Genomic DNA, 15,162 nt, shown 5'->3' with positions numbered 1-15,162 from the left:
CTTTGGGGGCGCCCTGGATCTCTGCAAAGTGACCAGGGACAGCACCCATGTTACCCTCCGGAAACTTCAGCCCAGTGCCCTCAGCTGAGGTGGCAGATCTGCTCCCAGGAAGCAGGCGACCCTCTCTTCCCAGGCAGGACTATAAACAGAAGATATCACAACAGCGCGTCCACGTGCTTTAAGATTAGGGTTCAGTTTCACAGTCGTCTCGGTCATCCCCATGTATTTTGTCACCTCAGAAGTCCCGGACACCTAGTAGGCTGTGAGATGTTAGCCTGGTCATTTCAATTAGAAAGGGCTGAGAGCACCTGATGATGTTTGTAAAGAGTTTGAGTGTCGGGGTTTCCAGGACCCCCAGCCTTGGGCATGGTCAAGATGGCGCCTGACGCTGAGCCAAAAGCGGCCAGCTATACAGTAAACAACCAGCGAATTCCAATGATTGGCTAGTTAACGATGTGATTAGAGCATGCCCCCCTCGTGTACCTATTCTATGCCTGCAGCTGTCCGCGGTTTACCTCGTGTGCTCTCCCCTGATTGGTTGAAGTGTATATAAGCTTGATGGGCGGGGGAGTAGCAGAAGAAGCTGGGAGTAGGAGTAGAAGCTGAGGGCAGAAGCTGAGAGTAGAGTCGCAGAAGAAGCTGAGAGTAAAGTAGCAGAAGAAGCAGAGAAGAAGAAGCTGAGAGAGGCGGGTAGAAGGGAGGAAGAAGAGTGCGGGCAGGCGTGAGCCAAGCGGGAGAAGCGGAACGACCGGCGCAGGCGAGAGTTAAGCGGAGGGAAAGAGAGCAAGAGAAAGAAAAGAGAGAAGAAACTGAGAGTAGGGGTAGAAGCTGGGAGTAGAGGCGTGCAAGCGGGCATGAGCCGAGCGGGAGAAACGAAGCGGCCGGAGCGGGCGTGAGCCGAGCGGGAGAAGAGTGAAGTGCAGGAGAGGGAAAGAGAGCGAGAGAAAGGGATAGATAAGAAGGAAAGAAAGGAAGACTGTACGCAATAAACTTCCAAAGCTTCAGACGTTTGTCGTGTCTCTCTCTGCGGGCAGAGAGAGCGCGATATTTGAGTATTCGTGAGACTCTCTCCTCAGAAAGTTTGTGCAGCGTACCTTTGGTCCTCCCTATCTGCTGATCCCACCTGCCTTAGACGGAAACCATTGGGGAAAAGATGCATCTGGGCTGAGCATGCACACGTGCTTCCTGGTCTTCATTCCCAAAGCAAGAGTGGAACAGCTACCTAAGGTTGCCCTGCATTCACGTTATGTCGTCCCGAGGGGACTGAGAGTCCACAGGAGGATGTGCGCAGGGTCTAGGCACACAACGCACCCTTTTACGTGAGACCCTTGAGCATGCGCAGTTGTTGGTGTCCGTGGGCATCTTGGAACCAATCCCACAGGGACTGGACGCTGTATTTGATTTAAAACAGCTGAAGCGCTTAGAAAGGTCTTACTTTGGTTTTTAACCTTTCTTTGTTAGATATGTGAAATGTTTGAAAGACTCAGAGAAATGAAATCTGTACATTATCTGACTTTGGCAGATAATGCTGACTATTCATGATTTGTTAAACTTGTAAACTACTTGAACATCAACTAAAAAAACAGGGAAAAGATTGTTCTTTTTAGTAGGTTTGTAAGAAAAATGGGATCTGTGAGTTGACTCCACATGTTTAAGAAAGGCAGATTTAATAATAATTTAAACAAAGATCTCTACCAAACTCTTTTAACAAAAGCCCCTCATGGGCCTTACAGACATCTGCTGGCGTTCTCTCTGTCACAGTTCTTGACATGTGACGAGCCAATCTAGGCCCGTGGCTCTGTATTCAGGAGGGGGTTTCCTCCTCCCAGCCTCTGGCATTTTCCCTCCCAATCAGGTTGATCCAACCTCACACCCAGTACAGACTGACGTGTGGACCTTTGCCGAGTTACAGCTCAGCTCTGGGAAGCAGGTGTACAGTCATAGGCAGGTATAGAGCCACACCCTGCAGGTGCTTGGAGGAGCCCCCAAAGACCAATCTGCTCAAATATCTCACTCACAGATTGGGAGCTCTCCCCAATCTCCTCTTATGCCCCTTCCCCAGGCAAGAAGCCTGTAGTTTTAAGATGAGGGCTCTCTGCCCCTTTAGAAGCTAAGAAGAATTTTCTGGTATCGAGCATCTCAGATCTAGCACCCATGTGTTTAAAGACTAGCACTTTCTGTAGTCCCAGCTACCTTAGTATATGGCTTGTTTATAGCACACAGGGTAACCTGTTCCTCACCTCTTCAGCCAAAACCTAATAAAAATTCCAATTCCCGTATATTTTTTCTGGTAGGATACAGTTTACCTTCTGAGTAGAGTTTGAATAAACGCAAGTTTTATTTATGACAGACTTTGTAATCCAACTTAAAAGAGACATATTTGAGTTCCAGTTGCCACCCTATCATCTATTCGCAGTATGAGCTTTTCATAACTTTTCAAAGCCAGAATTTCCTATTCATAAACAGTGACATCAACGGCACTTTACCTTATAAGAGATTATATAAAGTCAATGCATAAAAAATACCCAAGACACAGCAAATGTGGAATAAATGTTAGATAATAGCAATGTAAAGTGAAAGAAAAGGAGCTTTTGCTCCTTTGACTCTTTGGACATATAAAAACTGTCCGATAAGCGAATAAATGGAAAAATACATGAACGAATGAATGAATGAGTGAAGCTTTTTGCTCAAACTCGTCCTGTTACGCAACAGACTACTCTGAACCATCCATATATGCTCTCCAAAAGTAAAAACCCCATTGTATTTCTGTGTCCCCAGAGAGCTTCACCAAGTTCTTGGTATGTAATGAGTGTCGGGTGGATGGGTGGATGAATGGATGTTTAATGGATGAAAGGATGGATGGATTGATGGGCGGCTGAAGGAACCAATCAAGGAATGTCTTTTGCCCTTGCTAGTTGTCTTTTTAGGCATTCATCTGAGCAGCCAGCAGAGGGCGCACATGCTTTCCAAACAAGCAAGCGGCTGCTCTCCACGGATGGGAGGAGGGTGGCGGGCCTCCCAGCAGAACAGCCTGGCTCACGTGAGACCCATCATGACCTCCTCTAGGTGCAAACATCAGCAGCCTCAGGGGACCTCTCCCTCATAACCCAGTTAAACAAAATTCCACTTAGGAAGCACTGTAGGCACAGTCTCAGTGAAAATTCTCAACCAATGAATTCAAATAGGGAAAGGCCAAGTTGGGATAAAGGTCCCTGTGGGGGGATCCTGGTTTGCTGCTATCCACGCCCAGGCCTATGTACCATCGATAAAGTGAATTTTATGGCTCAAGAAGATGACTTCTTAAAAGTAGAAAAGTTGTCAGAGAAAAGCAAATTCTAACTTCCAAGAACAAGTAGATTCTACACTCACATGTGATCTTTCAGGATTCTCATCTGAGTACTTTTTATAAATTCTCATCATTACAAGACATTTTGGAAGCACAAATAATAGAGAGAAAGTACAAGGGACGCCCATATCATAAGGAATCATCATTAGGCTCTGAATCCTTCTCCCATTTGGGGTGGGGTAGAAACTGAAGTCATTTTTATGTGCTTATTTTTTTTACAATTAAATCATTTTTTAAAATATAAACAATGTCACATTTTGGTTAAGCATCTTGGAATGTATTTCTTTAAATCTTGCAAAAAAAAAAAAAAAAAAAGACTGCTTGGGGAAACGCTCTCTCTGGTGTGGCTCTGTGTGGGTTTCCATGTTCTCTGGAAAATTCCACTGCACAGATAAGGTCAAAGCAGTGAACACGGAAGGAAGGCCCCAGAGGCTTGATTGCTGCCTCTTCCATGGCTGAGCTCAGGTGCTCTTTGGGGTGTGTCCTTAGGGGGTCAGCAGATGGCACCTGTCATGAAGTTTGATTCTTCATAACAGGGAGGGAAAGTGATAACTTTGTTGCCTGTTATTTAAAAATCTAGCTTTAATATTGAAAAGGCAGGAAGCAGAAAAGTCCAGCCACTGAGGAGGCTTATAGGCCTACCTGGCTGTTAGCAGTTTCTCTTTCAATTTCCCCTTCTCTGTCAGTGTAAAAATTCCACTAAGGTAACTGGAGTGGAGCAAGTCTGTCCTCCCGCAGTCTGCCCGCCTGTCACAGCTGAGCTGGGTGCCCAGGAGAGGGTCTGAGCGGCAGCGGTGGGGGAAGCAGCAGGGACGAGCGTCCAGCCATCTCTCTAGGGGTCTGCTTTGTTCCCCCCACCTCTCTCCTAAGTGCTCCCAGGGCAAACTCTGAGCTTAGCTATAGACATTGGCAATCAGGAGCCCGATCCCAGCCATGCGCTTGTGAGGACAAACCGTCCTAAAATGAAGTAAAATTTGATAAAAAAAAAGAAAATCGCTCCTCCAAAGAGATCCAGCACATGAAATTTTTCTTCCCAAATAACACTCAGAGGATTCTGTGAAGTGATAGCTGGGGGTCAGGGTGACACCGGCCGCGGTCTGAGTGGGCAGTGTCCCCAGGGGCTTGCAACAGCGAGGGTGGCGTGGAGGTGCCAGCCCCAGCCCCTTCTGCTGTGCTGAGCACGGAGGGCATGCCTTCCCCAGGTCCCTGCGCTCACGTTCACCCGTGGCTCAGAGGAAAGAGGCCCGAGGTGCTCTCCCTAACCCGGGACCCAGGCAGGCGTCCATGAGGGCGTTCCAACGCCAGGCTCATGATGAAAGTGCAGGTGGGCAGTGAGCAGAACGTGCCCGGCAGAGGGACAGAGCAGCCTGTGGGCATTTCCCATTTGGCCTGGAGATGGGGCGTCTCACAGGTAAGTGGCCTCCCTCCTTGTACTTGGCCTGTGGCTGATGCCCTAGGCCACGAGCATGCAGGGATGGGGAGGGGACGTGTGGGGGTCCCGTCTGCCCCGAAGTGGAAGCTACGCACGGTGCCCAGGGCGGGGAGGAGAGAGGCCAGCTGGGGCAGGGGCGTCACCTGGACGTTGGAGTCCTGGACCAGGCAGAGCTGCTCCTGGATCTTGTGAAGCTCCTCCTGCTGCCACCGGATGTTGGCCTGCAGGATCCTGGTCCGCTGCTCCAGCTGGTCTTTGATGGTCTGGAACATGCTGAACTGTGTCGAGAACTTCGGGCGGAGTTGGAGACACAACCAGATCAGAGAGTCACCCCGGCCTGGGTCTTCCCTTTCCCACCCCTCAGCCGTTCTTCCCAGCATCCCTCGGGAGCCCGCTGCCGGGCGTGGGCAGTGGGCAGAGGCCAGGGGTGGGGCAGGTGCTCTGGGTCCCGCCGTCTTTCTCAGGCTGGTGATGGCCGGCCCACCGGGATCGGCAGGCCTGATTCCAGCAGAGGCTGGGGGTCCCACAGAAGCGGATCATGATTTGAGAGCCATGCTTACAATCTCATCTTCCATATCCAGTCAGGGGGACAAAGGGTTTGGGGCTGAAGATCAAAAGCGGGTCCCTGAAAGTTCCTTTTTCTTATCTGTACTCTGCGTGTGACACCTTCACAGGCATTTCTGGGCCCTGTCATTATCCTAGAGCTGGTCCTGGCGCCCTCTAGTCAGGCCTGGGACCTTCCCGCGTGCTACACAGGTGCAGAAAAGTCACCTGCCTTTTACCGGAGGGTGACAGTGGCGGGGGGCACCCTGTAAAGAGGCCTTCGTGTGTGCTTTGTAAACACCCCTTCCCTTCCCTTGGAGCCTGACGCCCTTCCTGGGCGCCCTTCAGGGGAGCCCTGCAGGTGAGCTCTGTCCTGGGAGGAGATCGCAAGATGGGAGGGGGCTCGCAGCCTCTCCCTGGGCTGTCTGGGGCTGTGGCTGCCATTTCCTGAGGCATATCCGTTTGCTAGGCTGAGTTCTCCTTTCTTGTTCTCTCTCCTCCCTTCTCTTTCTTTCTTTCCTTCCTCCCTCCCTCCCTCCTTTCCTTCCTTTTTTGTCGTTGTTGGCAGTGGTTGTTTTGAGATGGGGTTTTGCTCTGCCGCCCAGGCTGGTCTCCAACTCCTGAGCTCAGTGGGTCCTCCTGCCCAGCATCTGGGACCACCGGTGTGTGCCACCGGGCCAGCGGGCTTCTTTCTTTTTTTTGCAATGACTTGTTCCTTCTATCTCTATCCCCAAATCTCCACAGTTTCTTGCCAAATGTCATTTGCAAGTGCCCCCAAGGTTTCTCTCTTTTCTTTCCTCTGCCCTTTGGCCTCCCACACATGGAGACTGGGAGAACTGAGAATATAGCAGAGGAATATAGCAGAGATCAGCAAAATAATAACAAGAGGAGCCAATAAAAATAATAATGGCAGGTGCTGTGTTTACAGAGACCCACATGCCCCACCATTGCCCCAGGCAAGCAGAAACATGAACATTCTACTGCTTCACCATAAATCCAGGTCAAGCTGGCTGGAGGTCACACAGCAGGACGGGGGTAGGGCCCACTCTCAGGGCAGGGCTAAGAGGTGTTGCTAGCTACCTCCACTCCTGTCCGCAGCTCCTGCCTCAATCAGAGCACCCTTGACATTGGACTTCATTAAACAGAATCTTTGGCTGTTACATGAGTTTAAAAATGCCCGGGTGGGCTCTCAGCAGAAATCACCAGCACGGCACAGCACTCAGTTGGTGCTCTGAAAGAACATTCCACTGAGAAAGCAAACAGGCTGTATCAGGTATGTCATTGGAAAAACCAGACAGGGAAGGGTCTATGGTCGGTTCCACAGGAGAGACATTCAGGGCTACCCCTTCCACCTCTGGCAGGGATTGTGCTTGGTTGCTTAGTTACTTGGACTGGGAGTGTCCAGGGGCCTGGGCAGTGAGCAGGAGCCAGCGCTGTTGCTGAAGAATAGAAGCCCAGTCATTGGTCTCCCGATATCTTCCTGATGGTGACTTTTTTTTCTTTTCCAGTTTTGGGGATCAAACCCAGGGTCTCGTGCTTGCTAGGCCAGGGCTCTACCGCTTAGCCACACCCTCTTCCTGACTGGTGGCCTTTTTGACACAAGGACCACTCTAACTTAGGGACATTTTAGAAACACGGTGTAAAGCCAAAGAGGCTTTTTGGGAAACCACAAGTTGTCAAGGTGACCAAGCCCCAAATTTTGGATTTTATTTTTCCCTCTCCTCCCTGACAGGGTACTACAGTGACGCCCCCGTGAAGGGAACAAGAGAAAATCCTAGACTCTCGTCAGTCACCCGAGGTGAGTATGGAGACATCTAAGATGATTTGGGAAGTCAGTGGCGTGAGCTCTGGATCTGCGGATTCAACCAGCCTCTGCTGGAAAATACTCGAAAAAGTGTATCTGCACCGACCATGTAGAGACCAACTGTTGCCTTGTCAGTATTCCCTGAACAATGCGTCATAACTATTCATACAGCGTTTATGCTGACCCAGGTATTATGCCTCGTCTGGGGGTGATTGAAAGCACGTCGGAGGATGCGTGTCAGTCACATGCAGAGACCACGCGTGTTATAGGAGGGACTTGGACATCCATGCATTATGGTATCTGTGGGGGGTCCTGGAACAAATTTCCTGTGGATACCGAGGGTCAACTGTATTACACAAGAATGTCTTAAAGAAGGTTGTTATTAAATGTAGTATTCCTAACAGACCAAGAGCAGTTACTATTAAGAAGAGTGAAGTTCAATCGATGAGAAATTCCTAAAGGAACTTAATCATACATATATTTTATAAATATAGACATTCTTTGATATGAAAGACCCAGAAGTTTAAGGAAATCTCATTTCATGTGCCTTTGGATTGAAAAAGTTACTAGTTTCATACTAACTGTGTCTTGGAAAGTCAAGAAGGAAAAAAATTATTCGTTTTTTTTTTTTTTTTTGCCAGAGAACACATTTTACTTAGCGGACTCTGGATGCACAGCTTTTGCATTATTATTCAAGCCTGGTGGCAGCCAGAAACAAACACAAGCGTGTGTCTTTCTTATTCCAGGAAAGCGCCAGTGGCCACTTCCACGAGGACACAGGGACAGACCTGCACCAGCACGGGCGAGGCCACGCTCTGACTAGTTCAAGTGCTGGCACGCGGCCCCCGGGGACCCAGTGCTAGTGAGTGGCCAGGGACTGGGGCAGCTGAACGGCCCTTCAAGGAACTGAAGTCAGAGCTCCGGGCTCAGCCGAGGCTCCACTCTGCACGACCACAGACGGAGGCCCCTGCTCGGGTCAGCCTCTCGTCTGGCCCCGCATGTCAGACATTTTCCTAACTCCCACAAAGCAGACCTGGGGCCCTCTTCTCCGCGCCCCCTAATTCTCAGGCTGGCAACCTCCTAGCCATCCTTCCAGGGCTTAGTGGAATGCCACCTCCTCTGGGAAGCCATCTCGGTCTTCCCTAAGCAGACAGTTTTCTTACTACTTTTATAAAAATACCTGCCCGACCTGGTGGTTTCTCAGTTTATGTTTATCCCCCTTCTTGTTAGTGCTAAGAGCAAGAGCTGTGTTACAATCATCTCCGTGTCCCTAATACCCTGATCACTGACTGACCCCAAGAGTAGCTGGCTGAGAGTTGTTGAAATCAGGAAGGAATTACTCATAATTATTATTATTATTATTTTTGGTACGGGGCATTGAACCCAGGCGCACTTAACCACTGAGCCACATCCCCAGCCCTTTTTATATTTTATTTAGAGACAGGATCTGCTGGGTTGCTTAGGGCCTCACTAAATTGCCAAGGCTGGCTTTGAACTTAAGATCCTTCTGCCTCCCGAGCCGATGGGATTATAGCCATGTGCCACCACCCCCAGCATTTTTTTTTTTTTTTTAGCAAATGTTGTCGCTATCGTACTGGACCCCCAGGTTTTAGATCCTTTCTGAGTCTTCCTATGACATTTGGCCTAATTCAGACTTTTCCTAACATATGGCCAATTTGAAATTAAAAAAAAAATAAAATGAAAGAATTGCACCAGCAACTCAGGAGGCCAAGGCAGGAGGATTGCAAGTTCAAGGCCAGCCTCAGCAACTTACCGAGGCCTTCGGCAACTTGGCAAAATCCTGTCTGAGAATAAAAAAATAAAGAGGACTGGGGTTGTAGGTCAGTGGTAAAGCACTTCTGGGTTAAATTCCTAGTAAAAAGATAGATAGATAGATAGAGAGAGAGAGAGAGAGAGAGAGAGAGAGAGAGAAGGCAGAGAGATTAACGGTGAGGGTCACAGGGATGAAGAACAGACACGGGGACAAAGAACTTGGAGATTTTGTGGAGAGGACGAGGATGGCAGAAGAGGAAGCGGCTCGCTCACACGCCCCCACGTGCACCTTTGGGACTTGGCTGGTGCCTGTGTGTGACAGACACCAGCGCCAACGCACCCACCCTGTCATGGTCTGTCTGCCCGTCCAAGTCCCAGCCTTACCTGTGCCGTGGGAGCAGGCAGAAGGGTCTGAGGCAGGAGCTGCTGCGTGAGGTCGCAGGCCGGCGGGGAGGGCAGAGGGGCCTGGGGAGAGAGGGGGACTTGTCCACCAGCACTGCTTCCGGGCCGTTCCAGGGCCAGTGCTTTGCTGGCCTGGTTTCTCCAACTTAGAGGACCTGCCGGCCCGAGGTGAAGAGCTGGCAGTGAAGACTTCTAGAAGGCATAGGCGGCGAGTCGCTGGCCACACCGCTTCCACGCAGGGCACGTCGTTGGGGCCAACCCGGGCTGGCGTGGGGTGTGGCGACCCGGGGTACCCAGGGCTCATGACTCCTGCCCACCTTGTTCAGCAAGGCCACTGCCCCTGCCTGAGCTCGGCTGCTCTGCCCCGGTGCCCCTACCTCGCCCAGTTCTAGATTCCACCCTGGACCCGCGGACTGGGCTGCTCTTCTGACCAGGCGATTACTTCTCCACAGGACGTCAAGAAGTCTCGACCGCCACGTGGATGTGTTTTAACCAGGGGCGGCTTTGTGTGAGGCCCTCTTTCTTTCTGTCCAACAGGAACACAGACACTGTGCGTGTCTGTATCCAGGACCTCGTCCAGGGGGTGAAGATTAGGGCCATCTCACCCGTCACCTGGAATCTTTAGAGACTCCCAGGATGTGAACTGAGTCACATCCTTGTTCCCTGATCACTCAGGGAAGGTGTAGAAATGAGAAATGCCAACTCCCGTTCCGTGGACTGATATGGTTTTTAAAAGAAAAGTGAAAAGGACTTTTCTGACCTTATCCCCAAATTGGGGACTAGAAAAAGAAGCCCAGATGGAAGCATTACCCGGGACGGAAACTGGGGGCAAGAAGGCCTTGCTTTGAGTTAGGGACCTGGGGTGCAGGCTGGGGTGTCCCAACTGGGTTCTTCCGACTGGGTCCCTCTACACAGCTGCAGGGACGCACAAGCACACTGAGGTATCACCAGTGGTATCCTGGACAGCACAGGCTCTGGAGGAAGAGCAGTCACAGCTTCCTAGTGCCGGGGGGCTGGGGAAGGAAGTGGTCTTGGCCAGACCCTGTGCTGAGAATGCGACCTCACCCAAGCTTCTCAGGAAGAAGTCAGGGCCGAGGCACACTGACTCCATCTCAACGCGTCAGTGGGGGATGGGTGGAAGGTGGTTGGCAGCTATCTGGATGTCACCCCTGAAGTTCCTGGACACTTTCCCCTGCCAGAGTAGAAGTCTTATGTCCCTCTCTGTCAGTGAGCTTATGATGGGAGCTTGTGACTGTTTTGGCTGGGAGGACAGGCAGGGGTGACACTACGTGACTTCCAAGGTAAGGTCAGATGGCTGTGGATCCTTAGATGCGTCCTCTTGGGATCCAGCCACCCTATTGGGAGAAGCCCAAGGCAAGGAGAGCCTGTGCAGCATGAAGGATGGATGGCCACAGCTGAGCCCAGCCTTCGGCACCCCAGGCTGAGTGCTGGACAGTCCGGTGGGTACTGTCTAGGATGGGAACTCTCTAGGCCAGCTGGTGAGACCCCACACCATGGGGCAGAGGGGCCCACCACCACGCCCTTTCTGAATTCCTGACCCCGACTCCATGGCCATGATAAACGGTTGCTGCTTTATGCCACCAAGTCGGGTGTGGTTTGTTACATGGCACTAGCTGGCCAGAATATTGTGTCAGTGACTTTGCCTATGGCTGGTGTGCTCTCTAAGAGGCATTCATCCCCGGGCCTTCTGGAAAGGTCTGGCACGCATGGGTGCCACGCCCTGACACGTGCAGAGGTAGCATTTTTGTTCACAACAGGCTTCTCGAACATTGTTACCAGCATGAGGCCTGATTCCAAACAGGGGGATCCTAACCATGTGCCCTCCCAGATCTGGGGGTATGATCTCAGGTTTAAAGTTTTGAGTTTGATTTTTAAAACTCCACTTGGATTTTGTCTCCTATAGACTTACACCATGTTAATTTGTTACACAATGCTTAACATTAGTTGCCAAATAAATGACGTAACTTTGTACCCCCACCTGCCACCCCATATTCTCCACCTCTAAGTCAAACTGACTCCTGGGGAAATGCAGCCGGTGACTCTGCAGCCCCCTCCACATGGTGGCATGCCCCTGTCGAGACGTTCGGGGTCACACACATACCGGCATCGTGGCCGCCTGGCTGAGCCCGGGCACCAGTAACTCCTGGGGTAGTGTGGCCGATCTTGGCAAAGCCGTGGTGCTGGCCTCTGCCATCAGCTTGGTCGGAGTGGCTGGAAGAGAGCGAGGAATCACCTTCCTGACTCGCAGAGACTCACCAGCTTTCCGAGCCAGAGGGGAACAGTGACCAGGGTGTGCATGGCACAAGAGCTCGGTGGGAACCTTGGATAAGGGAAGTCCGTCAAGGTGAGGTGGTTTAGCCCTGCCACCAAAGCCCGGCCTGGGAGCAGGTGGAGGACACCACAGGTGACCCCCGGCTTCCTTTCCAGCACTCGGTCCAGCCAGCTGCTGATCCAGAGCCTCACCAGAGACACTACCGGTGTCTGCTCTGCACGTCACCTGCTTTATGTCTCTCCTTGGTGCGGCAGCAGAGACACCAGAGTGTGGACAGGTGACAGGGAGGCAGGAGGTCAGTGGAAAAGAAGCCCAGGGAGTGTCCACTGCAGGGCAACTTTTGCTTTCAAGGAGGCACTAAACTGCCCTTCAACTCGGGCCAGGGACCCTCCGTGGGGCTCTGGTCCCCCTGGCCGGGTGAGGTCCGCCACCCTCCCCCCCGCCACAGACCCGCACTCACAGGCGGGTTCTGACATGGCTGTGTGCGAGGACTTGCGTGAGCTCCTGGAGGAGGCCGATGGTGAAGGACTGGCGTTGAGGCCTGTGGTGCCCGCGTCCAGGGCGTCAAAGTGCTGCTGCGGGTCCAGGCTGGAGCCCTTGTCCTGAAACACACACACGAAGCCTGTTTTCAGCAGAAGGCATGGATGGATGCTGTGTCTTTGGTTCTGAGCGTGTGGAAGCACGGAAGCTGTGCTCCAGCTGTCTGGGCCCGACATTTGGGTGCAGCAGATGTGCACACAGGTGCTCTGAATATCATCTCGAGACCTGTGGCCTGAAACAGCATTTATTATACTTGTCACCTCTTATTTTGATTTTTTTAGGTTTTCCCAGTTGACTTTGCACTTTAGAAAATTTTTTGCACCCTGAATTTTGTCTTTCTGAGACAAGCAGGAGAAGCAGATTCTAGAGATAAGTTTGCTCTCAGCACTAGGTTGATGACCCATCCAGAGAGACAAGTGCCTTTAGACCTTTCCAGGGCACAGCCCAGGTGGCCTCCCACAAGCAGCCTCTCTAGCCCCAGTGATCCCGGAGCAGGAAACAGGCAAAGGGACTGCAGTCGCCTATCTTTCAGTTTCTGGCTCTTAACTGGTCCTGGCTCCCAGCATGCCCCTGCCCCAAGCAGAATGATGGGGAAGAGGGTAGTGTCCAACCCCGAGGGACTGAATCCCCTCCTCCAGGGCTTAGGTGTCATAGGGACATGAACACAGGGGTTATGGCAATTTTTAAGCAACAAAAGAAAACAGTAAGTAATTCCTTTCCTGGTTGCTGTTCCTACCTGGTGTCAGAAGGATGGGACTTGCCAGCCCGCTCTGAGCTATGTCAACGGGCTGGTCCAGACCCATACTCTTCCTGTGAAATCTCATGTGTGGGTCCTTGTGGCTGTTCTGTCTTTTCAGTCATGGCTCCAATGAGAATACACGTCCGTGTGCATGTGTGCGCGCATATGAGTGCACACGCAGGCACATGTGTGTGTGCAAGGAGGGTGAACTGATTGATATGCAACCTCCAGGTCTTTGTGCAAAACGGAATGACAGGATGTGGCGGGTGTGCTGTGGGAGACACCGACTGTGGGACTGTGCTGCTCTGTGACAGTCCCCTTCTAGGCTCACTGAGGGGCCCAGACCGCAACCGGTTGTGAACTGTATGTTCCTGCTCAGCAGAGGACCAGCCAGGAGGAGCGGGTGGGCTCCCTTCCTCTGCAGTCCACAGCCATTGCCTCCACCCCACCTCACACCCAAGCTCAGGAATTCCTGTTTAACAAACCTGTCGGTCAAGGGCAGATTGAATAAAAAAAAAAAAAAAAAAAAGAAGGTCTAAGGACAGAGTTTGAGAAGCTTCGTCCCATAGCTTTCACTTTAAAAGGCGCTCGTTAGATCAGCATGCAAGTCGTATTTTGTGCACTGATTAGAGAAGACATCGTATTGGGCTTAGAGTTCCCAGAGGAATTCAGTGACGAATTTCTACCTGGATGAGGTACACCTGTCCTTCGGCTGTGATGTGTGGTGTGTCCAACACCTGCTATTAATGGCTTAATGCTGTTCCCTGACATGACACATGATGTGTTGTGTGACAGAGCTGGGTGACAAACACTTCCATAAACAAGCGCAGCTTGTCACATCCGTGTGCAGGTGGGGAATCACACGGAACACGCCACCATGGGGCGGTCGTGGCTCCAGAGTCTGCTCTCTGATCTCTAGAGGTGACTTCTCTGTCCTTCCAGTTCAGCCCCCCAGGGATGAGAGATGCTTCTGTTTGATCACAGACAGCTGAAGGTCCGAACCCCGGCTGCTGCAGAGACCACGGGTGCACGACAGGTCCTGGACACCCAGAGCCTGCCTTCATCGGTTCTAAGAGACACCCCCACCCTTGTTTTAACATAGCTGAAATTGGGGTGTCCTTCAAGTGGTGAAAGGAAACCCTTATTTCACAGGGGGGCTGACAGCCTCTTCTTGCTCAGCCGGAGGCTTAGCTCTGTTGACGCACGTCACTCCCCTCCTTTCTTTCTCTTCCCACATTCGTGTCCGCTGTGAGGAATGGGGCTCTGGACTACTTGTAATGCTCTCTGTGGTCCCTTTGCGTTGTCTAAGGAGAAGCCAGGCCGGAGGGGACCAGAGAATCAGGGTGAACGAAGGGAGGGGATGGGCTTTGTGGAAGCAGATGCCTTTTGCAGGGTAGGGCTCCCTGTGCAGAGCTGGGGTCACCCGGACATCCACCACAATCCCCGGCATGGAGGCAGAACCAGCCAGCGGAGCTGGGGCAGCTCAGCCGTAGCGTGTGTGCTTTGCCTGTGGGACGCCCTGGGTTCCATGCCCAGTGCCCCAAAGGGAAACAAGGAATGAGCTGAAGTGTGGGAGTGAGCGCATCCACAGGACACCCCCCGACGTGGGGGCCACGGAACGGCGCTTAGACCACGTTAGGGACAGCGGCCCTGGAATGATTCCACACCCCAGTGGAAGGACAGTTTTACTCCCCGGCTTTTTATATGTGCAACCATTGCAAAGGGAGCTTATTGTAGCCATTCAGGGGAGGCTGGGAAGCTGCCGGCTGTGCCGTGTGTCCAGGGGCTGCTTCTAACCCAGCTCTGCCAGGGACAGGGTCCTGGGGCAGGTGTGCGTCCCTGCATCATCCGAGGCTGAGGACAGTGACAACGTCCCCTCTCAGGACTGTCCTGAACATGCCTGAAGGACACTTGGAACACTGGGAGAGGAGAAAGTTCCATAAATGCCGTGGCTCTGTCCTTGTCGTTGACATTTTATCAGCACGAGCCCTATGGCCTCTGCCTAGCTGACCTTTGCCTTTACCTGGGGCAGGATGCACTTACCTTCATGGCTGAGGGGTGCAAGGTCTCGGGGGGCGGGTCTTCCAAAGCCAGCTCCTGCCTCCTTTCCACCCGGACATCCGCGTAACTGCGCAGGAAAGCGAGAGACCACAGTGGAGGCAGGACACTCCAGACGGCACCACCCAAACAGGCCCCGAGGGTTCTTCCTGCCCAGCAGAGGCAGCAGCCAGGAGCCCGGTCTGCTCTGGTGTGAGGACTGAGTTTCACTCCCCGGGTAATTTCCACTTGA

At 52.1% G+C, this 15,162-nt stretch overlaps 1 protein-coding gene across 8 annotated transcripts in view; it reads right to left on the bottom strand.

The window, feature by feature from the left end:
- The window catches only part of Npas2 (neuronal PAS domain protein 2), a 155,720-nt gene that overhangs the window by 10,032 nt on the left and 130,526 nt on the right, over nucleotides 1-15,162 (bottom strand). For all 8 annotated transcript variants that reach the window (XM_047522823.1, XM_047522826.1, XM_047522824.1 and 5 more), the window contains 5 exons: nucleotides 14,916-15,000; nucleotides 12,054-12,195; nucleotides 11,423-11,532; nucleotides 9,283-9,363; nucleotides 4,922-5,068 (listed from right to left, as the gene is read on the bottom strand). In XM_047522823.1, coding sequence (XP_047378779.1) covers nucleotides 4,922-5,068; nucleotides 9,283-9,363; nucleotides 11,423-11,532; nucleotides 12,054-12,195; nucleotides 14,916-15,000 — 565 coding nt within the window. The remainder of the gene's footprint in view (nucleotides 1-4,921; nucleotides 5,069-9,282; nucleotides 9,364-11,422; nucleotides 11,533-12,053; nucleotides 12,196-14,915; nucleotides 15,001-15,162) is intronic.

This window comes from Sciurus carolinensis, chromosome 13, assembly GCF_902686445.1.
Source record: "Sciurus carolinensis chromosome 13, mSciCar1.2, whole genome shotgun sequence".
Taxonomy (NCBI): Eukaryota; Metazoa; Chordata; class Mammalia; order Rodentia; family Sciuridae; genus Sciurus; species Sciurus carolinensis.
Note: the sequence above shows the minus strand (reverse complement) of the source record. Positions and strands in the feature narration are given on the sequence as shown.